The sequence below is a fragment of the Lethenteron reissneri genome, chromosome 25 (assembly GCF_015708825.2).
Source record: "Lethenteron reissneri isolate LAM-NWPU_2019-01 chromosome 25, ASM1570882v1, whole genome shotgun sequence".
NCBI lineage: Eukaryota > Metazoa > Chordata > Hyperoartia > Petromyzontiformes > Petromyzontidae > Lethenteron > Lethenteron reissneri.
The window spans coordinates 16,486,101-16,511,738 of NC_083803.1; the positions used below are offsets into that span (position 1 = coordinate 16,486,101).

Genomic DNA, 25,638 nt, shown 5'->3' on the forward strand with positions numbered 1-25,638 from the left:
CGTCCGTCGATTCGTACGCGTTGTGCGTGAAGGGTTTACGACACCCACCCCCGAAGCCCACGGGAGGTGTGAGCGCGTTCACTGTAATGTTTAGAATTTTAGTTTTTATCACCTGGTCGGGGTGCGTGGGGTGATTTATCTTGTCCGTAATTGTTAGTGTTTCGCGAGCAGCCGCAATGTATGTATGCTGAACTGCTTTCGCCCCCCAATCTCCGATTGGCACGGCGATGTTTTGCGTGCGCGTTGCGAGCGTTCGTTCTGCACAGACCCGCGCGCGCCGGGCGCTTGTGGGAGTTGTCTGCTTTGGACGGTCACGCGACACGCCGAGATGGGTTTAGGGTCCAGAGTCCTGCGCTGGGTGAACGTGCGGGAACCCAGAGAAAGACTTGGTCAAAGTGCCCGCGTTTTTGAGTCGAGGGCCTCCTCATGGAAGCCATCGTCGTCGAGTGAAGTTGAGGGGCAGCGGGGGCCAGTTTTCTCCCAGCAATTGTACAACCTCATTGCGGCCGCTTAACAATGAGCAGGGATGACTATCTTAATGACGGGCGAATATATTAGCAGTTTCTTGTCGTAATTAACAATTAAGCTTAAATGGTAACGTTGATGTCTTGATGGGGTACGTAATCTACGTCTGTCATTAACACAAAAAAGCCCTCATCTCAAACGAGGATATCGGCCGTGCATCAAAAATTAGATACATTTATCACATTACGCTTTTGGTCGTAGGCTGGTATATAAACTCACGTTTCGTAAAATAGGTTGTGGTCGTGTTTACATCACTAATCGACGTAGAGCGTTGTTATTTTTTTTGTCGAACAATTTTGAGGAAAAATCACTTTCAATTTCGATTTGTTGTCATGAGCCCTTGGTGCAGTGTAAACGTCTGGACGCCGGTGATTCGGAATGTGCAGCCTGGATCTTGAACTTTCTTGGACGTCGGAGAGGCGAGCCTCGGTGCAATGAGCGCCTGACCTCTGAACTCGCTCGCGACACCCAGCACCACCACCACCAGCACCACTACCACCATCAGCACCACCATCACCACTAGCACCATCATCACCACTAGCACTATCACCACCATCACCACCAGCAACACCACTACCACCACTACCAGCACCACCACCACCACCAATAGCACCACCACCATCACCACCACCACCAATAGCACCACCAGCACCACCATCACCTCGCCAGGCCTCGGGGGTGTGCTCCGCTTCACCCCGGCTAATCCAGCGCCCCGATCGTTGAGACTCTCGAGGGAGAGCGCTTTTGCCAACAACAACTGATGGCAAAAGTAAAGAGAGGGCAGTGTAGCAACATCCATTGTTGTACTGTACTTCTATGCCATCTCCGCCTTCACGAACCCGCACTGATCAGCGTGACGAAGTGTGGCTAATTAATCCGCACGACCCTGCACACCGTGGCGTGTCGCTCATCCCGCAGCGGATCGATGCAAGGGCTGTTCACGGTATCGATAGGGGGGGTTGTGTCGCTGTCTCTCAGAGCAGCAGCAGCAGCAGCAGCGTTGCGCACCAGAGCTCAAGCCAGAACCCGAGAAGGCACGGAAGAGATTGAGAGGCCAGAGTGACCCTTAATGTCGTCGTCTTGCCTCCACCTTGAGTCGCCGCTCCCGCCGGATATTGTCACGAGTAGGGAGAGCCCCGTAACGGTGGATGATACTCACACGACCCGCTTGCTTTTTTTTTACTTCTTCCCCGGTTTGACATTTGGTGGTCCATCGTTTTGATGTTGGTGCTTTCTGCGTGACCACTGATGCGTCGATTCTTTCGCGAGTCAGTCGGCTTGTTAAGGTGGCCACAGTTTAGATTTGGTAACCCCCCCCCCGCCCCATTGTATTGCCTTGTGCCACCACCTTTATGGTATTGTTGACCCCCCCCCCCAATTAGGTCATGCAGGATGCAGCGGTGCGACGTGACACCCATGCTGGCTTTCTGACCTCCGCTGTACAAACGAACCAACGCCGCTTCCTCCATTTAGTTTTGTCGAGAGCAACGCCACGCGCTTTGTGCAATAACGTCGTTCTCTCGGCTGTTTAACCGCGCCGCTGATAATACCGTAACAAAAATCCTCTCGCGTTGTTTACAAGAGCGCGGCGTAACGGATCACACACAAGGGAACAAACGCAGGGACCTCGCGTGTAAGAGACGTCGGTTGAACGTGTAACTTGGGGAACGGCACGCGAATGGCCATTGTCGTACGTCAAGAAATAAATGTTTTTTGCCGTGTGCGTGAAACGCGACTGGTGCCTGTGGGTTTTGTGGCGTGCTGTCGGCGCGGGCTGACTCGTGTTGTCACTGCGAACCCGATCCGTTTGGAATCGCAGTGCCCAAGAGTTTTGTTTTCAATAAAGCCGCGTTGGTCATCCTCGGAGGAGACTTTTGCCGACGACTGCACAGAGAACCGCCCCCGTGGAGACGGTAGCGTCGTGCAGTGGCAATGTGGGAGAGGCCCTTCGTCCAGCAGTGGATGGAATGTAAATGATGAACGAAAGCTAAACAATAAACACTGCAACTGGTATGGCCAAACAGGCCACAACAATGCAAAATAAAATATCTACAAATTACTGAATGTGGTTTTCCACCTAGCAAACTCGCCCCCTACAGGAAAAGCTTGCCAGGGCCCTCCTGAAAAATCTGGATATTGAATTTATTCTGGAGGAATCTGATGAGCTATGAAGCTCATATTTCACAGAATGTCTGGCAGAGTGGAGATTCGGTGAGTCTCTACGAGATAAACCATCATCATCAAAATATTAGAGTGGAGTTGTCCATCTTATCACCAGAAAGATTAAACCTGTGTGACGTGTGAACACGACCTGCATACACTCACAAATAGTATTTCTGATGCGCACGCTACGATGCAGGTACAGCATTGCAAGCACTGATTGTCGCATCCCGAGACAGCGAGGGAGCCCGACGGCTTGCGGAGGCCTTCATCCAGCAGTGGACGGACCATGGCTAATCGTCGTGAACCGACAACAGCCTCCAACTGAATCGCGCATCGTTCAGAGTGCGACCATTCACGTGTCCTCGAACGACAGGCGTGGCACCCACCGCGTGTTCACACCGACCAATTGGGGGATGGGCTTCCGTCACCGTGACCTCTTGCTGACCTGGGAAAGGCAAGAGGCCTGCGCTCCCGCACGCCACCGGCAGAGGGCAGCATCTCCCTGGCCACGTGATGGGCACCGTCAATTTCGTCATCGCGTTGTGTTGTTTTTTTTAATCGATCATCCAGAGTCGAATTAGATTGACATCTGGATATTGAATCGTTGCTGGTGAGACACCGTTTGTCAAAACCGGTCCAGAGTTTCTTGCTTGTGCTGAATCTGTGCTGCGAAAATGATGCACTTCCCAGAGGGCTGTGGTACTGATAGGTTGCATAATAATGTATTTTTATGTGAAAAAACGGATTTGTGAAGCAGACATTGTCTACTGATCTTCTGTGGAATTTTAGTCAAGTCCGAAGTGATATCTATGGAGATACTGATATCTCTAGATATCTATGGACATCGTGATATATATATATATGGATATGATATCTATGGATATCATTCAGACATTCTGATAATATTGGGAAGCACAATCCCCGACCCCAAAGTTATCAGCCAACACTCATAAATCATCTGAAAACATCTTGAAATAAAACCCAAATGTAGGACCTTTCTGAAAAAGAGTCCGAGGACTCAGCATGGCATTTCTGGATAAATAAGTAATGATTATTATATGATTAGATTAATGTAGTATATATCAGGTCGGCCAATCAGTAAAATCAGTAAATAACTGTATATGCATATACGGTATTGCGTTAGGCCGTGATATGATATCGACAATTATAATGTGGGGTTTGCCTGCGTGCACTGCGGTCTTGAGCGACGCTATAATATTATCCCAAGTTTGTTTCTTCATTCTGTCTCGTCAGTCACCCTCATCGCTGACTTCAGTGAAAATAAACACCTTGTTTAGAGGATATTCATCACGAATTTAGCTCGCGAAATGAACGCAGTGCGGGTGCGCCCAATGTGTCTCACAGCCGACGACACATCACGTGCACAGGTTGGGATTCTGCCTTCAGGTTCGACTTCAAGGCCTCTCGAAGGGCGTGATGACATAATACTGATGAAGAACCTTGTCACCTCAAGTAGACTCGTACTTTGGGAAATGGCCCTTCTACAGAGGAGAGATGACATGAATTTGGCAACCCACACTTCATAACGTTGCGTAAAAACTCGGGCGCAGCTCCGAGTAATGAAATAAACAGACCGAAACATCCGTCTGTCTCAATAAAAAAAAATCAAATGTGTTCTTAGTCCATCAGCCTTTCGACCTTCTGACCTAATGTTTTCCAGCTGCATTTGTTTAAACACGCAAACTCAGGATTGGTTTTGACCTCTTGGGTCTCATCAGCAACCATGGTTTGGAAAAAATAACTACTGGGTTGTCGGACGTTATCGGCGAGCCAGTTTGCTGGCTTACACAAATATTGCTGAATCGTACAAAGCGACGAGACCACAGACCGATAGGCTTAAGCATGTTTACGTGAAGAGATGCAGATAGTATTTATCAAGGTTTGTTCAATATACTATTGTGGCTGTAGCTGCTATTGTCGACTTACAATCAATTGATTGGTACTTTCTTGTATTACTCGATGAATATCATTTAAAAAATCTGCATATCACAAACATAAATGGCCACAATAGCGATTTTTGGGTTAGATCGCGTAAATAGAAATGTGTCGTTAAACCCGCCACCACCCAACGCAACCAATTAGTGATTGTGTTATTGGCTGTGTCGGGTGGTGGCGGGTTGAACGACACATTTACATTGACGCGATCTAACCCAAAAATCGCTCTTACGGATAATATTGGTCGTGAAAGCCGACGCGTTAAACAAATATAAATGACATCCACACAGGAGCCTTCAAGCACGTGTTGTTTCTTGGTCAGATGCCCACAGCATCACAATGTCCACAAGGCTGCCAATTCATAGTTGTGGCACCAAGAAATTCGTGCAGTGCCTTGAAAACACAGGTGGTGGTTGTGGTGGTGGTTGTGGCGGTTGTTGTTGTGGTGATGGTGGAAAGCGATGTTTGTGGTAATGACACACGCACACACGTACGCACACACACGCACACACACACGCACACACACACACACGCACACACACACACGCACTCACACACACACACGCACGCACACGCACACACGCACACACACACACACCGCTCGCGCGCACACACGCACAGACACGCGCACACACGCACACACGCAAACGCGCGCACACACACACACGCACACACACGCACACACGCGCACACACACGCACGTACACACACGCACGTACACACACACGCGTGCCCTGCTACGTTCGTTCCGCGGCGGCTCCACCACCAGCTGCAGCCTATCTATTTACGGCTTTCAATAGTTAACACAATCATGATACGGTTGTTAACATCTGCACCACGCTACATTGAATAATAATAAGCTGACACGCACACGCGCGCGCGGGTACCTGGAGGCGCGCACTTTTTTTAATCCTTACGAGTGCAAACCAATTTCCTTTGTTTAATTGGGAAAAGCAGGTGGTGGTGGAAGGGGGGGGGGGGCATTGCGATTCGTTAATATCATGTCAGGCACCTGGGTAACCATGGTTATTATAGCGGGGAAGTGCTCATTAATAGAGACGTGTTTGTTTTGACCGTGCCTGGGAAACGACGCTGGGTCCATCAGAGACTCCGCATCGGCCCCAGGAAGCGGCGACGTCTCGCTGCACATCGCCGCCTCCGCCGCCGCCGCCGTCCCGGGCCCCGCCACTCGCCGAGAGGAGGGAGAGGCGACTGCGGCCGCCGGACCCGGCTCGAGGCTTTCCCGACAACTCCGGCAGCGCTGTCGCGTCGCGGATTGGCAACGTGAAGAGCGTAAAAAGATTAAGCATTGCGTAATAAGCCCGCGGTAAATATGCGACGTACATGCGGCGCTATCGGTAGACCCCGGTAACCGCTTTCAGAGGCGATTACCGCTTCAAAACGTTCGTCATGCCGAATCAGAATATGGATTTCTACCGGAGGAATCCGATGAGCTATAAAGCTCTTTCCCCCCCCCCCACCCCCGACAGATGCCCTGTAGTCATCGATTATTTTAATAGCACGGCGCCTGCGACTCTGATTGGTCAGGGGCAGTCATCTTAAACTCACCAGCGGCAGGCTTAAAGTTACCGCGTGGTTGCGTCTCCCCCCCCCCCTCGTGTCTCGGTTAAAAGGTTAAAGGTGCGGCCCTAATTCGAACCTATATGACCAGGCTTGCGGTGCGGTGCGCTCACCACTGCGCCATCGCTCAGCCACCCTCTCACCCTCCACGCACAGACGCAGAGGTTCCCCATCGGTCGTCAGAGACCGCTGGGGGAAACGTTACGCAAGCGATCTCTTAAAGCAGGCACGGCCCGACCGCCTTTGTATCCCCATTGATGACGATGCGAAATAAGTTCAAAATGCAGTGCATATACACATGTGTATATACACAGAGCCGCGGCAGATTTTGACAGCTAGGAAATGAACCTGTAACGCGAGAATAAATATCTCGTGAAACTCATCTTGAAATGCACCTCGCTTGGCACGTGCGCCCGCACAATTGCAGTGAATACCTGCAGTCCTGTATATTCACGGTACGAGCAATACACGGTTTGTGCGTGCGGACATCATCACAATCATCACCGCCACCACGACCGCCTCCTGCCAAGATATATCCACCGCTGGATGAAAGCCAATATCCAAGCCCCGAAGCAATATCTTAACGGCACGTGGGAAGAGACAATCAACACACGGGACACTTGAGTTGAAAAGGACTTCTTCATTTGAAGCACATACCGTCATGTATTCATTCACCGATACCGTCTGATTAATGGTGGGTAAGGGGGCACAGTTGTGGGGGGGGGGGGCACACGACCCCCGCACCTCGGGGAGGGCTCCTCTCGTGTCGCCAGCGACACGCCTCGTGTCCCGCGGGCTCTCACGCGGGTTTCAAAACCTCCATAGCAGCGGTTCTTCACCTTTACCGCAGCCTTACACACCACTTGGGTTCACAATCGTTATTTTTTTTTATATGTTAATAAATACATAGAGGGTTTGAGGAAACGAAGTATGTCGTAACTGACGTGTCCGTGTTTAATTTGTGTTTCGATGATTTACTTTCAAAAATAGAATCTGGCCACGTCTCGCACCCCCAGAAAGGGCATCTCACACCCCCTGGGGATGCAGAAGAACCACCCCAGAGTGACGTCACAGTGGTACCACAGTGACGTCACTGTGACGCCAGTCCAACGCGTTTTTAATTAACCTCGGCCGAGATTTCAGATTGTGGGTTCGTCTAATTCCACACGCATTGATCAAGGCGGTTTTACTTCTTCCCGATCCACTGTTTGATGAGGGTATCGTCCCAACGCTGTGTGGCTCGTGGTGGTGGGGGGGGGGGGTTATTTGACCATACTTCACCACGCTGGTCAGTTCGGGTTGGCGAAGGCAGGGAGCATAGACGTACTGTACAACAAATGGATGCTTCTGCTGCTGCACCTCTCCTGATTTACCACTGGTCGTCCTTTTCGGAGTCTGCTATCCCGGTAAATTAGTACGTTTTCCGGGAACGACAATCATTCAAAGTCTGGGTTTTTTTTTGCCAGTTACATGTACAGCTCTCTCTCTCTCTCTCTCGCATTAACATCTCTAGCCCCGGCCACTTCTTTATGACCCTTGGGCTACACCCATTTCAAACTTTTTAAAACAGTCTGCCTCAACAGCAGGCCATGCTTTCCCACCGGATGACGGACGCTTGTGTTGCGCCCGAAACGTCGTGATTTATTTTATTTTCTACCTAAGTGACTTTACCGAAAGAACCAAAGAGTATGGATTCCTGCAGTCACGAAAGTTCAAATCAAGATTCTCTCTCTCTCCTGTTTACCCCCCACGATATGTCCCGGTGTTATGTACCTCCGAGGTGGCAACCCGGTATTGAGAGTTAACAAAGATTGTAGCCAGAGGGCGGCTGAACATGCACGACTCACATCGCAGCTTGCAAAACGCGAAACGAACCCAGCTCAGAGACGCGCGCGCATTTGGGCCTTCGTGAACAATCACCTGCACACACCACACACGCAGAAAGTGTTCGCACGATGAGACGTTACACGTTAATCGTGACAATATAAAAATAATACATATTTCGATTGTAATATTTACCGCGTGCATATCGATTAGTTGGACGGAGGTTGTTGGTGCGCGTGTCTGCGGGCTGGAGTTGACGGGACAAGAGGTCACGGGGCGAGGGGTTCATCATCGTGAGGACGGAGCCGTCGCATCTCACACAGGCAGCGTCGAACACAGACAACGACGACGACGCCTTGATGAGCTCCAATCGCGAGTGTCCGCTTCAATGTTTTATTCTACACTCTCTATACTGTATATATATCTCTCTATACAGTGAGTGACTCGATGGAAAACACACAAAAAACACAGTCAGAAGAATATCTATATATGTACAAGGTATTTTACAAAACACACACACACATTTTTAGTTCATCGATGTTTTCGCAGCAGATTTTGACCGAGCAGCCAAAACTCTGACGGGGCCGGTGTCGGGCTCGCCACGCGGGCCCCGTGGGGGGTCCTCCCCACGAGAGAGGAGAGCTCCGGGGCCCGTGGGCGAACTGCGGCACGCGCCGAGGCGGCTGCCAGCCTCTCCGCTGTGTCCCTGCTCAACAAGCCTCGCCCGCGTCGCGTCCACACGCAACACACATTCACAACACACGCAACACACATTCACAACACACGCAACACACATTCACAACACACACACAACACACGCAGCACACACATTCACAACACACACGCAGCACACACACACAACACACACGCAGCACACACACACGCAAACACACACGCAGCACACACACACGCAAACACACATTCACAACACACGCAGCACACATACACAACACACACCACACACACACAACACACGCAGCACACACGCAGCACACACACCAACACACACAGCACACACACAACACACACCAACACACACACACAACACACACACGCAGCACACACACACAACACACACAGCACACACGCAGCACACACACCAACACACACAGCACACACGCAACACACACCAACACACACACAACACACACACGCAGCACACACACACAACACACACACAACACACGCAGCACACACGCAGCACACACACCAACACACACAGCACACACGCAACACACACCAACACACACACACAACACACACAACACCCCACACACACACAACACACACAACACACCTGCACCACACACACACAAAGCACACACACCACAAACACAACACACCACACACACACACAACACACACAACACACATACAGCACACACAACACACACACCACACACACACAACACACACACAACACACACACCACACACACCACACACACACAATACACACCACACACACCACGCTGCTCACCACTCGGCCCGCGGCGGCTGACGAGCAGCCCGCTGCGCGAAACTCGTGCGACGATTCAAGACACCCCCCACAGCCCCCCCAGCCCCCACACCCCCACACCCCCCACAGCCCCCTCCCTTACCGCGAACCACGGTCTCGTTCGTGGTGAAGGTTTTGATTCAAGAACACAATCGATGGCCGTGCCTTGTTCGTGACTCCGACTGCACCGACCAGTGTCCACTGCCTGCGTCTGTCTGTAGCTGCCGTCTCGCCGTCTGTCTCGCCCGCCCCGTCTGTGCCGCGCCTACGATTGGCGCGGTTGGCTACGTACGGTGCGAAAGAAGTTCAACGCACGTACGCTCCTTTGTCTCTACTGCACCGTGCCCGTCAGTACCGTTCGTCGCCTTTGCGATCTCTCTTTAGTCGGCACCAATCATTGTAAATGATCGATCCGTAACGCGAACCCCTCGATGCACGCTGGTGGTATCACGAACGTAAAATAAAACCACATCGGTTTGAATCGATCGTTCCACATTCGATTCTTACGCGCGCGCTTCCACGCATGTATCGTGAGAATACGCGTCTTATTTCAATCCATGTAAGCGCCCATCGCCTATCGCTGCACACCGCGTGTGTGGCACGCGACTGGCTGGCAGAGGCTACAAAGTGGCCGCGACTTTGAACGGAACCGAGTTCGCATCCCCGTCGAGGTGGTCCAATCAATCCTTCCAAGCCTTCGCGGTCGCTAAAATAAATACAACTGTATTGGAAGCCAACAACGGCGGTTGTATTGACGACCGTCCGGTCTATTCGCCGTAGGAACGTCTCGGCCACCGGCCTTGGGTCCGCAAGGCAGATTGAGCAACTGCCCAGTGCTCACTTTGAACAGGGAGACACTTACGCCGAACAACAAAAAACAAATCTGAAACAGTGCGATATGAAGAATCCGCTAATGTCGCGTTTCACAGTCATCGACCTCCACCGTGATCTTCCCAAACGTAAAGGTGGAGCCTGCGCAAGGCGAGGAAGAGGTCGAGGAGGAGGGAGTTGTGGCGATGGTGGCTTCCTCGTCCGCCGTCCTGTGCTCTAGCTGCTGCTGCTGTGCATTAGTCAGAGGCTGAGAAGGCAGCACTGGCACCTCCAGCGTCACGTGCTGCTGCTGCTGCTCCTCCTCCAGGCACGTCTCGAGCTCCAGAGGATTGAGTAACACTTCGTCCGAGTGCTCGCACCCGCGTGGCCCCACGGCGGAGGCACGCGGCAGCTGCGCCTCTTGCTGCAGCCCGGAGAAGCGCAGCTGGTGCGCTGGGGGGTCCAGTTGGTGGAAGATGGGAGAGATTCCCGGCGTGGCGGTGCCCGTGTCGGCGAGAGACGCAATGGAGAAGAGGGAGTAGGAGCGGCCGTGAGGGGCGCACCTCAGCTCCCCCGCGGCCTCCGAGAGCACGGACATTGGGAGGGCACCGGCTCCGTTCCCGTTCCCGCTCTGCCTCCTGCAGCAGCCCTTGTTCGCCTGCTGCTGCTGCAACTGCTGAAGATGATCGTGATTATGATGATTATTGAGATGATGATTGCGCAGATCAAAAGCATGATGCTCATCCTGTTGAAGCTGATGATTGTTGTTAAGATGATGCTGATGATGCTGTAAGCTCAGCTGCTGAAAAGTCTGCTGATGGTGCACGTGATGCTGCTTCTGCTGCTGCGAAAGTTCACGCTGCTGCTGCTGATGATGATGGTTGTTCGTCGCGTTGCTCACCGCAAACGGCGAGGAGTGGACGCGGTCTCCGCCCACCACGAGGCTCAGCCTGGCCGCCAGGCGCTGCCGCAGGCTGCCCAGCGCCTTGCGGAACCTCTTGCTGAGCAGCGCGTAGAGCAGCGGGTTCACGGCCGAGTTGAGCAGTGCGAGCCACGAGGCGAGGGTCAGCACCGTGTAGGGGACGCCCGCCGCGGGCCGCACCGCCAGCGCCAGGCTCACCACCTCGTAGGGCAGCCAGCAGCAGAAGAAGGCGAAGATGACGAGGAAGAGACGGAAGGCGCCGTGGTGCTCGCGGCCCGGCGCGTTGTAGCGCGCGAAGAGGTCGTGGCGCCGGCTCCGCGCGCGAGTCGCCGGCTCCGAGCCGCTGGGGGTCTCCTCCGAGTGCGGCTCCGCGAACACGCGAGCCGCCGGGTGCTCGAACGAGGACGAGGCGGATGACGAGGAGGAGGAGGAGGTGGTGGAGGAGGAGTTGTAGCCGGTCGAGGAGAAGGAGGGCACGCTGAGGTTCGCGGCCGTGCCGGAGAAATGTTCTCCGGGGAGGGAGTTGGTGGTGGGGATGCCGGCGATGGGCTGCGCGGATCCGCGCAACGCCTCCTCCTGCACCTCCTGCTGCACCACCACCTTCTTCTTCTTGTGCTTGTGCTTGCTCCTCCTCTTCCTGCGAGTCTGCTCCTCCTTCTCGCACTCGTCGCTCTTCTTCTTGCCGTTGCGCTGCAGCTGCGTCTCGATGTCGTGGATCCTGCGCGCGTGGTCACGAGCCACCTGCAGTGATGCGAATCATCAACATCATCGTCGTCGTCATCGTCGTCATCATCGTCAGCGGCATTGTCATCATCAGCAGCAGTAGCAGCATTATAGCCATCGTCATGGTCATCAACGGCACAATCATCATCATAAGATATCGTCTCCATCGTCACGTCTTTTTTCGAATTGTTATTATTGATATAATCACCAACGTCTTCATGGGTCATCGTCATTGCGATTATCGTTATAGTCGTCTCGCCATCGTCGTCGTCGTCGGTAATGCCAGCCGATGTCACGTGAGACACACGCCCGCACGCAAGACCTCCATCCCACGCGCGCCACGTGGTACGTGTTTAACAATCATAAGGTGCGTGCAGCGCGCAGCGACGTAAGTTGAGCTGTGAATGTTGGGTAAACATGGGGAAATTGAGAAAAAAAAATCACGTCTGATATTTTCCAAAAGTGTTGAACCACCCAACATCTAGAAGTGAGTCGCGCGGTCCGCATTTTTTGGGCGGGGAATCTCTTGACCCCCCGCACCGAGCCCCCCCCCCCACCCTGGACACCGTGCACAAGGTGAGGGGTCTGGCACAGGTGGACGAAGCGAGGGGTCTGCACAGGTGCAGCACAAGGTGAGGGCTTTGCTATGTTTGATAAAATCCATGGCCGAGGCGAGGGGGAAAAAACCGAAGAATTTACGGAAAGGTCGCTGAATAATATGGAGCGGTTTCACGCACTATTTTTTTTTTCAATATAAAATATAAAAAATGTAAACATAAACCATACCCGTAAACCACGTGACAGCCCTATACCCATACCGCCAAAGAGTTCTCGTAAGACTTCATTCAAATTCGCGATTTCCGTGACCAACCCTTGACACAGCGTGACAAACTCGTAGCCTCTCGCATGCGCGCCGAGTCCCGCTCAATCTCCCCTCATCCATCATCATCACCCCTCCTCCTCCTCCCTCCTGCTGCTTCTACCTCTTCCCTCCTCCTCCCTCCCCCTTCTCCTCCCTCCTCCTCCATCACCCCCCCCCCCCCCCACCACCACCACTACCACCCCCGCCGTGCCCCAACGCACCTGTACGATGCGCACGTAGCAGAAGATCATGACGCAGGCGGGCAGCGCGAATGAGCAGGCGGCCGCGAACACCGTGTAGCCGGGGCTGCTGGCGCTGTCCACGGCGCACCGGAACGCCCACGAGCTGTAGGCGAAGCGGCCCCAGCCGAGGGCGGGCGGGCTACTGGACAAGGCGGCCTGCACCCAGATCCATCCCACGGTGCCCACGGTTCTCCGCACGTTGGCCTGCGAGCTGTAGTTGAAGCAGTCGATGATCGCGCGGTAGCGGTCGAGGGCGATCGCTGCGAGCGTGAGCACCGACGCGGTGCAGTAGAGGGTGCAGGTGTAGCCCACGTAGAGGCACAGCCCCTGTGGCGCACGGCACGCGGGGTGCAAGGGGGTCAGGCGCCAAGGGGGCAGGGGCTGTGGACACGTGGAGCGGGGTTGGGGTGGCGGGGTTGGGGTGGCGGGGTGGAGGGGGGTATGACGCGTGGAGGGGAGTGGGTGCAGATGTTGTGGTGGGGGTGAAGAGTGAACGTGGCGGGGGGGGGGTTAACGCGGGGGTGGAGGGTGAACGTGGCGGGGGGGGGGTTAACGCGGGGGTGGAGGGTGAACGTGGCGGGGGGGGGTTAACGCGGGGGTGGAGGGTGAACGTGGGGGGGAGCTCAGGGGGTAAACGTGAAGGTTAAAAGGGGGGTGTGGGGGTGGGGTTCCATTGAGTTTACTTTGGGGACTGCAGGGGTTTAACTTAAGACGTGCATCGATTAATCGATGAATATCGATGACTATCGAGTGATAAACTCACAATGCATCGCGCATCGCTTGTGCAAGAATCTAGTTTATGTTTTACATTCGCACCCTTTGCATGCATTCGAGTCACGCGATCCCCGCAGCCACGTGAGGCACGACACCATTCACCACGATCATGCACCTCGAGTATTAAACGTGCGTTTGTTTGTACCCTCCTTGACTGCGTTCGCTTCGATCGGACCGCCGACTGCCAGTCAATGTAACGCGACTACGTTGCAGCCGTCCTCTCTCCGGTCAATCGACTACTCCAAGGCGCCCCATCCTAAGCCGTGGGGGTCCCGGGTGTTGTTTGACCATACTTCGCCACGCTGGTCAGTCAGGGTTGGTGAAGGGTGGGGAAGGGGGGGGGGAGCAACATCGGCTTAGATTTCACTCGCCACTGTTGCTGCCCGTTGCACCGGGTTCATAGCGCAGTGCGCTAATCGCAGCGTCACTACTCCTTCCGTGGCGATAGTCGGCCTCCTAGCTTAAGGCGCTCTCTGGAGCAGTGGTTCTTCTTCTTCTTAACCTGGCGTGCACGCACCCCCCCCCCCCCCCCCCAGGGGGTGCGAGATGCCCTTTCTGAGAACCAAAAGGGTTGCAGGCTGCAGTCAGGGTTAAGAACCACTGCTCTCGAGTATCTGCTGACACCACGTGGGCAATTAATTACGAGGCACTGATAAAACGTGCACCAATAATCTTTCCTGGAATCATCTTCCCAAGATGATGAATTGCCGAGTGCTTCAAGAATGAAGGAGCGAATGAATGGAATCCCACATTTGTGAGCAAGTTGGTTGTGCACGAACGTGCGTCCATATTATTGCGCCGTCGGATAACGAAACGTCGCCAGACGCAGACACAACCCCACCCCTCCTCCCCCATTGAGGCAGCTGTCCTTGCGAGGAACCAGGAGATTCAAACACCTCGAATGAAGGACGCGCATCTTTGAATAGATCATCCGATGGATGCTGCTGCTGAAGACGACGGCGACCACGTGATGAGACTGCGCGGTGGGTGCGAGTGAATTGTGTGGGACGAGGGAGACCCGCGCACCTGCTGTAGAACCCAGCCGTCGTAGACGACGGACATGGCCACGAACGGCATCACCCCGACGCCCACCAAGAAGTCGCTCACGGCCAGGTTGACGAGGAAGACCGAGGTGACCGAGTGGAACTGCTTGGTGACGGCGATGATCACCACGACGAGCAGGTTGCCTGTGGAGGGGCGAGCGAGCAGGCGGAGAATTCACAAAGTGCACTCCACGTGATATGGCCCGTTAGACCCTTTTTCAAGGTGCACCCAAAAGGAGGGCATGCTGATTCATGCACCAAGTGTACTGCGAGTCTCAGAGAGAGGGTGGCCCCTTTAGAAATGACACTCAAAAGAATTGGACTGGTGTTCATTTCCCAAGTGTACCCAGTTGGCACGGTAGGCGGCTCTATTTCATTGTGCTGCCCAAAAGGTCTGGCAGATATCTATTTTACAGAGTGCACCCAAACGATAGGTCAGGAGGGTCATTGACACAAAGTGCTCTCAACTAGCCGGACAGATGGCTCTTTCAATAAGCGCGTTCAAAGGTGCTCTTTTACAAAGTGTGCCTAAAGGGTCAGGCTGGTAGTATTTTTACCAGAGTCCACCCAAAGTTCTCTTACAAAGTGCACCCAAATCATCGGTCAGATGGTTCATTGAAAACATTTCGCTTGAACGAGTTTATTTTCCAAAGTGCCCGACAAGCCACGTATTTGTACACTCAAGAGGCAGATGACGCTGATGCTGATGGCGATGATGCTGGTGATGATGCTGGTGATGGTGATGATGATTCAGGTGGTGGCAGGTGGTGGAGGTGGTGGTGGTGGTCTGACACCAACCTGCGACAGCCGCCAGACACATGACGACCATGAGCAGCTGCAGCGCCACCCTCCATAGATCGGTGCGGACGCGCAGCGGGGGCTGCAGGCCCAGGGAGCCGGGCGCGTCGCCCGTGAGAGACGCGCCCCCCGTGCCCGGGTGCCCCGGCGTGCTCGGGTGCCCCGGCGTGCCCGGGTGCCCCGGCGTGCTCGGGTGCCCCGGCGTGCTCGCGGCGGACTCCGTGGAAGCCGCTCCCGGGGGGGTGCAGTTGACGCATTGCGCGGTGGTGGAGTAGAGCATGGTGGAGTACAGCACGGTGGAGTACAGCATGGTGGAGTATAGCATGGTGGAGTACAGCATGGTGGAGTACAGCATGGCTCGGCACCGCCCTGCGCGCCGTCGCCACCGCTGATGCTGATGCTGTTGATACTGCTGTTGATGGTGGTGTTGATGGTGGTGTTGATGGTGGTGTTGATACTGCTGTTGCTACTGTTGCAAGTGCTACTGCTGTTGATGGTGGTGTTGATACTGCTGTTGATACTGCTGTTGATGGTGGTGTTGATGGTGATGTTGATACTGCTGTTGAGGGTGCTGTTGATGGTGATGTTGATACTGCTGTTGCTACTGTTGCAAGTGCTACTGCTGATGGTGGTGGCTCGATGGTGGTTGTTGTGCCGGTTTGCTTGCGAAGCTGCTGAATGCTGTTGGTGCTCGTTGTGCCGACAAAATTCTGGTGCCGCTGCTGGTCCTGACGGCTGTGGTACGGGTGCTGCTGATGGCGCTGGTTGTGTTGCTGTTGTTGATTGATGGTGGTGATCAATCTGAGCGATGGGAAAAGGGCCGTGTTCAGCCGTGCACCCTCCGCCACGGGTACGAAGCCACGACACTCGTCCCAGTCCTCTTCCTCCTCCTCCTCGAGACGGCTCAAGTCCTCAGCCCCGGCACGGGAGGTGGCTCGCGTCCCATGGCGGTGTGAGTCACAGTCCCCACGCGGAGGGGTCTCGGGAGAGCTTATCCCATCTCACCGCCGTCTCGGGTGAAATCGCCCAAGACGCGAACTTCCCAAACGCGCAACACGAACACGACGCGAGGCCCGAGACTGGGTGACGATGATGACGACGACGACGACGTGCAGTCTTATCTCTACCCCCGTGCTCTGGCGCTCTGTGAACGCGGAGATTCTGATTCATTAACGGAGCGTACCCCACCCCCCCTCGCCAACCCCCGCCCGAGAGTCCTCCGCGTGGCCCCTCCTGTCGAGCCCTTCTCGCTCGAGTCGGGGCAGCGCTGGTTGCGTCGTCTCGACGAGTTGGTCAACGGGCCGCGGGTGTGCGCAGGGAGACCTTCGCGAGCCGTCTCCTCCAATCTCCGCACCCTGGAACCCAGACAAGAGGCTCGGCCATCCGCGGAGTGAGCGAGATGAGAGGAAGGCAAACCTCCTGGCTCGGAGAGGCTTGCAGCGCGCCCAGTGCTGCTGATGTTTTGGGTTAAAAAAAACAAAAGGTCAGCGATTGGCGCCGCCGTCGTAGTTTATAGCTTGTGAGGGTTCGCAACACTCCTCGCAGAGCGGAGCAGAGGAGCGCGGGACTACCTTGGAAGACAGCGGTGGACCGACGAGGAAGAGGAGGACGAGAAGAGGTTGCGGCACCCAACCCCGTTTACCCGCGACACCGCAGCGCACACGAGCCAGCCCTCGGCAGCAAGTGAGCGCGACGCGGGTTCGCCTGTGAGTTTTGTGCCCCCCCCCCCGCCCCTAACCTTCCCCTTCTCCCTCCCTCAACACTGGCCGCCCTCCCCATCCCCTGCCTCTCTCCCGTCGCTGCTCCCCCGCACACAAACCCCGACGTCCTCCATCCTCCCCGCCTGATCGCGATAGGATGTCACAGGCGCACGTGCAGCGCCACAGACTCGTTCGTCGTCGTCGTTATTAATAGACCCGGTGGTTGGGAGCGGCGTTCCTCCATACACGCGCGCGCATGTCTACATTGCTCCAAATGTCATCGCTGTGAGCGCCGATAATAATCGATCCGTCAGTGCCCTCTTCCGTTAATCAACAAAGGACTACTTTGTCGAGGCATCAATTGATTTACGAGCAAAACGATTTCCCAACCATTTAGTTAATTGACGAATCGTTTATTTGCATAGTGAATCATTATAATAAACGCACTGTGTACAAAAGGCAGTCGGTTTGAGGACTGTTTTTTTTATTATTAAACTGCATTGCCCATTAACTCACAGCACCTTGATTAATTGCATCAATTGTTTAAGAAGTAAACACTGCGGGCATCGCGTCGTGTCCGTGATTAACCCTTAAACAGAAGCGGGTCGCGGGGTCTTGTTTACATTTCGGCAAAAAGCAACACCACGTATTGCCACGTTATGTGCTCCAATGCTGATGCAGAAACATCGCATTAGGTAACATTTTTAGGTTGAAGCGACTGAGGAGAGGCCCATAAATAGCACCATTAGGCGCCAGGGACAGAACATTTCACACCACCGTTTCAGCACCAAGATCAGGACTGTTTCAGGACCACGGGCAGGAACCATGAATCACTATAAAAGGTACAAAGTCAGTATTAGGGACAGCATCGTTTCAACACTACACTAATGTAATAATCCAGTACCAGGGACAGCGTCATTCCATAACAGGGGCAGCAGGAGCATTTCAGGACCAAGGACAACAACAGAATTCAGAACCATGGACAGCACCATGGTCAACATCATTCGCAACGATGGACTTCATTATTCAGCATCGGGAACAGGTAACAGGAGAATACATTCCACTGGTGGAGTATAGCCCACAGCCACTCGGTAAAAACTCGTGCAACAATGAACCCGAGTTCCAATGTCGTTATATGGCCGATTAAAGTTAATTCATATGTACTAACACTTTCAGTCTTGTTAGAGGTTATAAAATGTCACCCATGGCCATAGTTATTCTAATTACGATTTTTTAAACCCTAACTCTTGAGACATTAGGTTGTTCCGATGTCTTAAGGAATTTGTTTTGGCCCATGGACTCGAAGCGTTATAGAAGAGTAATGGTTGACATGTTGGGTACAAAGGTCATTTGGATGAAACAGATTTCTAATTCAACCTGGAAGGTTTTAAAAGCACGCTATTTACGAATCCAATTCAGCCATGTAGTTTATAAGCAGGAATTAAATCATAAATATCTCAGTGGGAGATCTTATGGACCAATGTATAAGCTGCGCGTGTCTGTCTGACCATACCCCATAAGAGTACAACGCTTTTAACTTCCGGCTCACGACACCGCTGTCGGACAGACCTCTGCCCGAGTTAGCTCGAGAGAAGCCCTCCCTCGATCGGGCATCTCGCCCGCTCTTCCACGCTGGCCGGACGTCCTGGAAGAAGCGGGAGCAGCCACGCTTGACCCCACCGCACGCGACCCGCCCGATCGACTGTGGTGCGACGCGTTTCTATTTATGGGTGGTCCTGAAAAGCGAGAGATCGAAGCCGACCGGCGACCATTACAGCACCCACACCCGACACAGCATACGCAGCCGATCGGTTCCTGGTGCACAGCGACAGGCGAAAGGTGATCGGTGACATCGTTGTGTAAAGCACGAGGCCATGCCGAATAAGAACGCAAGATTAACATCGAGAGGGGGGCCATTCAGTCCATCTGGCTCGTTGGGGAAGTGCAGCGGCCTCTGGTGTGGGGAAAGAGGTCATTGGAAGGGAAGTCAGAAGGGGTTCTCTGTCAGTGGTTCTTCACCTTTACTGCAGCCTTGCACCCCTTTGGTTTCCAATCGTAAAAAAATGTACAATGTTAATAAACACACAGAGGGTTTGATCAAACAAAGCAAGTTGTAACTTACGTGCCCGTGCTCAATTTGTGTTTTCGAGGATTTACCTTCGAACTAAAAATTTGGCCACGTCTCGCACCCCCAGAAAGGGCATCTCGCACCCCCAGGGGGTGCACCCCCTGGTGAAATAGAAGAACCACTAAATTTTGATTTAAAGCTTTCGTGACTGCAGTGATTCATATTCTTGGTTCTTTCGGTAAAGTCACGTAGAAGGGAAATAAACTGTTAAATCGCTGTCTTTTGTGCTGACGTTAGGAAAACCCGCCACTTTTTTCAAAATTTCTTGCTGTGGATTTCACATCTGATGATGATTGCTTGTGTTGCAGTCGAAACGTCGTGATAATTTTTATTTTTTATATTTATATATATTTTTTTATTTCCCTTCTACGTGACTTTACCGAAAGAACCAAGAATAAGAAGAACCACTGTTCGATGTTGTCTCCTTACAGGATCTTTTCTGACGTGGGGGTGATAACACCGTTCGCTGCAAGAGTTCCAAAAGGAAAGGCGCATTCTGGACACGAGGCCAACAGCAGCATTCACGTAGAATTGGAAGGGGAGGATGGAAAAATAAAACACGCGAGAAAATAATAAAACACAACACAAGGGTGAGCAAATGTGTTTCACATTTCAAAACGAAACAACAAGTGAAGCCCCCCCCACCCCCCGCCGACTCCCCGTGAAGCCCACGCATCTCACGCGTCGTGATTGACCTCGAAACGCACCGAGGAGTCGTCATAAATATCACGCCACATGCGCCGACGCGGCCAGCACAGCGGGCAGCGAGACTAATTTGAGGTTTGTGCCGCTGTTTGAAGCCTATTTTTGGAAAAGGGGATGCGGTGATGGGAGTTGGGGACCCGGGTCCACGACACCCCTCACCCCACCCCACCCACATCTCTCACGCCACCCACCTCTCACTCGCTACGATTCAGGGTCACGGCGCCCTCAATTAAAGAGGTGCACGCACGGGACAGCGCCGGGTTCCCCGTCCACACGGGCAGCGAAATGAGAGCGCTGCCTACACGACAGGAAATGGCCACAGTGCGATTACAACTCTGCCGACAGCGGGGTTCGTGCTGTGGCTGGTGGGACAAGGCGACCACTGGAAACCAACAGAACGTGTCTGGCTCCAGGTCCTTGCCGACATTCCTCCTACATCTAAACACACCCGCCGTCAGCACGCCGTCGACGAACTGAATTGCAGAGATAGATAATTGTGCCACGATTTGCCACTGTTCAAGGTCACGTGGAATGAAGTTCGGAGCAGAGATCCCCATCTGGCCAACGCTGCGCCCTTGTCAGCAGGATGAGGACATCACCAGCTCACCGCGGTAGATGGAATGGGGAGAGAGAGAGCCTCTGCCACCATCAGCAAATCGCGCATAATCACGCGGGCTGGATGAGCGCGGCGCCTTTGGAACCATCTCAAGAGGGTTCACAACGTGCGATGAGGTTCTATGTCACAAAGCCGACCATTCCCGGGGGCATCTGCGATATCCCACTGCAGCTGCTGTGACGTGAAGGAGGGTGCTTGCACACGTGATCAAAAGCTGCCATTTCCATGCTAGATATATTTGTCGGTCTGTGTGTTTTCTATGGGTCCTCGGCCCGAGTCTATGGGTCTCTGTGCGAGTCTGTTTGTCTCGGTGACGCTGCATGCATGTTGCATGGCTGGTCTTTCTATACGAGACTCCCAAGGGGTCTGCTAAAGCTGAACACTGTTGACTCAAGAGGCCGCTGAACGATCCAGACAATGTGCCTGTATTTTAGTAATTTAGACCTCATCTTGCCTGTCTTACCCACAAGCCATTTTCTATCTATATATATAAAAGGGAAATTTTGAATGTGTTTGTTAGAAATGTTTATCATACTCCCCAACATGCAACAAACTTGAAAGTTGGCATGTGGATAGCTTCCAGACTATACACAATGAAAAAAGTATAAAAATAGACTTTTGTATTTTTTGGGGGGGCGCAATAATGCATATATTTTGCACGGCAAGTGAGCGGTGACGTCACATCTGTGAGGTCACCCGCATGCGGCAGCGTCACGCAGTGTGCCTGCTGACGTCACGCATCTCCCCCACCCTCCGTGTCGGCCGTGCATTAATCCAAGACAAGAATCCAAGTCTCGAGCGAAGTCGGCTAGTACAGCTAGTCGTGTATATTTACGAAGGTGGGAACCATGCTGGCTCGAGTCGGATTCACAATGAGTGTGGATTCACATTCTGATGAGTGAGATTCAGCCTCCTACTGGAGCTGGATTCTGTTCTCACATGGAAAGGGACATTTTTGGAAATCTCAACTTGAAAGTTTTCAACCTGCGCACTTCGCCAGAAGATACGTCTCAGAAACATGGACACTGAGACACAAAAGAGAAGAGTCAAAACGTGCACAAGGAGGTATGACGAGATACATCCCTGGAATCACACCGAGCCACGGCAAGATGAACAACAGATGGATCAGAAAGCAAACACGTGCCTCATTTTAATTAAGTGGGTTTAAGCAAGACACGTTGCTAGAGGGCATTGTGGCAGATGCACGAGTGATGGAGTGGCAGTCAAGAAGAGAATGCGCCTGGGGGATGAACACACGTAAGCCATCACCGCGCAAACTCCGATCGTCCTACCAGCAGCGGCTTCTGGCTGGCCATCCGACAAAAACGGTGGTCACTGCATCGCATGGCGCTTTCAGATGCGCTTCTGCGGCCGTCTGGAATGCTCTCCCTTCCGATATTAGGAAGCCACTGGAGCTATGCACGTTTACATCTATATTGAAAACTGATTTATTTCGAAGTAATGTAGCATACTTGGCTACGTACGTGCGAAAGATGTTCAACATACATACTGCGGAGACAGAGCAATGAGATCAGATCATGTACAGGAGTCAGACGGATTGTGGAATCGTAGGACCATGAGGGTCGATGATCGCGTGGGGGAGGCCTTCATCCAGCAGTTGATAGAACATGGCTGCTAGTAACTAGGGTGGTATTCCGTCTATATGGGTATGGAATTCAATACGATGGAAACAATTATTTATTTACCAAAGAAGGCCTCACTGAGCCTCAAGCCTCTTCCAGGAGGACACTGCAATGGGGGAGTTTAGTTGAAGCAGTGCCACGCGAGAGCGGCTGGCACGTGGAAGGAAATAGCCGCACCCTGAGAAAAAAAACCATGCAAGAAATGCCATACTGAGCACTGCAAATTCCCAACCACCCCGCAGCCCCAAGCCGACAACACCTGGCAAAGCCTGCGTGGTCACCCATTCAAGTTCTAACCAGGCCCTACACCGCTTAGCTTACACTACTGTATGACAAGATTGGGCGCCTTCGAGGTGATTTGCACCAAGGCTGGTACAGGGACACATTGCCATCATCGTTTCAACACCACAATAATGTTCTCAGCCAGTACCAGGGACAGCGTCATTCCACAGCAGGTGCGGCAGGACCATTTTAGTACCAATCATTCAGAACCATGGACGACATTCGCAATGATGGACTTCGTTATTCAGCATCGGGAGAATACATTCTACTGGTGGAGCACAGCCCCAACCCAGATGATCGCTTGCCAACAGCACTGAGGATGTCGGTCTTTTGGTCTCCGTACAATCGCGCGCATGCGGCAAGGTTACCTCAACAAGGTTACCTCAACAAGGTTACCATGCCCCATGAGCAGCTGAGTTGCTCAAGAGCGTGGGGCCGTGCCCGAAGGCTGCCCGTACTCTCGAGCCTCGTTACCAACTCCTGAGCACACGTGAAGGACCAGCACCTGACTCTGCTGTGATCCGACCTGTTCGGCATTCAGCAACAACAGCGTCAGCACTAGCAACAAATACAAGATCCCCCATGTAATCCTAATAGGCTCTTGGGGCCAGCGCTGTTAGCGAGTAGCACCTATGAAGGCTGGCACGGCACACGAGGTGGTGGGTGGCCAGCACCACGTCGGGCCGCCGCCTTTGTCTCCCTAGCGGCGACGTTTACACATCGCACCAGGTACTCATTTGAGGCCGAGTCGAATTAGAGGAGGCCCAGGACCGGTTCAGATGATCATCACCGGCGTTGGTGGCTGTGAGCGGGAATCGGCCTCGAGTCGCTGGGTTTGTAGTGCAGCGTGCTAGTACCATCAACTCTACCAGCAGCAGCAGCACCACCACCAACAGCAAAACCACCACCAATTATCAAGAGCAACATGACCAGCAACAGCAACAACACCCCCCCAGCTCCCTCGTTAGCGCTCACCACCCACAGTGCAGTGCGGCGCACACAGCAGCATCAGTCGAAATGCGTTTGTACACATCATGGTGCTCGTTTATTCGTTACACTTATTGGCACATTCTGGAGTCGGTACGCCGGTGAAGTGAACCACTAAGAAAATCTTTGCGCACGGCGGGAATTCATGAATAGCAGCTGCTGACATGGGAGTGAAAACGCGCGCGATTCACATCGGCAATCACATCAACACCGACGATTCACATTAGACCAGTTGCTAAAAATAGGATCCGTACCCACATTGATGGACATACATGCTGGGGTGAGTGCCGTTAGCGAGCCAGCACGGCGGACGTGGGGGTGCCGTGGCCAACACCGCGCCTGGCCACCCCTGTGCCTCCCCAGTGGGTGGTGTTTACACACGGCACCAGGTACTCACCCGAGGTGCTTTGTACCGTGTATGTGTGTGAAGGTGTGCATAGGTGCAGTGGTGTAGCGGTTAGCGCGCTGCGCTACGAACCTGGCGACCCGGGTTTAATTCCCGCTTATGGCAAACACCGGTCCTGGGCCTCCCCTAGGTCGACTCTGCCTCAAATGAGTACCTGGTGCGGTGTGCAGTAAACATCGCCACTAGGGAGACAAAGGCGGCCGGGCGTGGTGTTGGCCACCCACTCCCTCGTGTGCCGTGCCGGCCTTTATAGGTGCTCGCTAACAGCACTTGCCCTAACAGTCTGTTAAGGCTATACGGGGGATCATTGTATTTGCATAGGTGCACATGTGTAACCCACAAACACGTGCACACAAAGACAAAGGTCTCGTATATAACCACGACAGACTGTGGGGAAAGAGGAGAATGGTGTGGCCACCACCATGCCCGGCCGGCCGCTTTTGTGAACTAATTTAAGGCTTAGATGACTTAGGGAATGCTCAGAATATGTTCAGATAGCAGTAGCCAGGAATCAAACTCATGTTGCTGGGTTCGTAATGCAGTACGCAGACCCAGGTACCACCATTGTTCCACAGACACACACAAACACACACAAAGACACGCAGGCACACACAAGGCACATGAAGTTAAGGATGGCCTCTCAATGTGGGACAGAGGACAGGGAAGACGCAGGGCGAAGAGTCCAGATCTCCTGGTGGCACCGACAGGGCAGAAGCGATGCCCGATGAGGATGTGAAACGGCAGAGCCAACCACCCCACGGATGCCGCTGACGAGGGGGAGGAGGAGGGGCGGCTTGGGCCTCAGCGCGGGCCTCAGCGCGGGCACAGCAGGTGCTGGCGCGCGTACTCCCACACGAGCAGGGCGCCGCTGACGTGCACGTTGAGCGAGCGCACGACCCCGAGCTGCGGGATCTGGACGCACGCGTCCAGCTGCTGCAGCAGCCCCGCGGGCACCCCCTCGCGCTCGTTACTGCACACGCACGTGTACACATACACACACACACGTGTACACATACACACGCGCACACGCACGTGAGTGCGCAAACACACGTGGCAACACACGCGCACGCCCCTTGTATGCACACACAAAGAAAAAGACTAAAGATTCCCCGTATATAGCCTTTTGAACAGACTGTTGGAGCAAGTGCCGTGAGCTAACACCACGGCCGGCTACACCGCACTTGCAGCTCATTGAAGGCCGAGTCGATCTCGGTGAGGCTCTCGACCGTTTCAAATATCCACCACCGTTGTTGCTCATGAGCGGGGATCAAAGTCAGGTTGCCGGGTTTGTAGCGCAATGCTCTAACCATGCGCCACCATCCTCCAAAGACAAACATCCCCCATATAGCCTTAACAGACTGTTGGGGAAAGTGCTGTTAGCCATATGCACATGCACACACAGGCGCACACGGGGTTAATGGGACAGTCAGTTTCTCCAGCCCAGAATGACA

The 25,638-nt window shown here is 53.5% G+C and overlaps 2 protein-coding genes across 5 annotated transcripts in view; both read right to left on the reverse strand.

Annotated features, from left to right (window-relative positions):
* Window positions 1–9,685: 9,685 nt before the first annotated feature.
* Window positions 9,686–16,877, reverse strand: LOC133346937 (tyramine receptor 1-like). Its single transcript, XM_061558760.1, has 4 exons — window positions 15,721–16,877; window positions 14,906–15,066; window positions 13,085–13,432; window positions 9,686–12,019 (listed from the first exon to the last, which is right to left on the reverse strand). Exons 1-4 carry the CDS (start codon window positions 16,073–16,075, stop codon window positions 10,457–10,459), a joined length of 2,427 nt encoding a protein of 808 aa, XP_061414744.1. The 5' UTR covers window positions 16,076–16,877; the 3' UTR covers window positions 9,686–10,456.
* Window positions 16,878–23,750: 6,873 nt separating this feature from the next.
* The window catches only part of TARBP1 (TAR (HIV-1) RNA binding protein 1), a 62,703-nt gene continuing 60,815 nt past the window's right edge, over window positions 23,751–25,638 (reverse strand). For all 4 annotated transcript variants that reach the window (XM_061559526.1, XM_061559528.1, XM_061559527.1 and 1 more), the window contains one exon: window positions 23,751–25,157. In XM_061559526.1, coding sequence (XP_061415510.1) covers window positions 25,001–25,157 — 157 coding nt within the window. In that variant the 3' untranslated portion in view covers window positions 23,751–25,000. The remainder of the gene's footprint in view (window positions 25,158–25,638) is intronic.

Excerpts from the sequence above, each read along its gene's own strand:
- LOC133346937 (XM_061558760.1), bottom strand. The coding sequence starts at position 16,075 with ATGCTGTACTCCACCATGCTGTACTCCACCATGCTATACTCCACCATG. Across the intron at positions 15,067-15,720 it reads GTGTCTGGCGGCTGTCGCAG|GCAACCTGCTCGTCGTGGTG; the intron begins GTTGGTGTCAGA and ends GCCCCTCCACAG. Across the intron at positions 13,433-14,905 it reads ACGGCTGGGTTCTACAGCAG|GGGCTGTGCCTCTACGTGGG; the intron begins GTGCGCGGGTCT and ends CGTGCGCCACAG.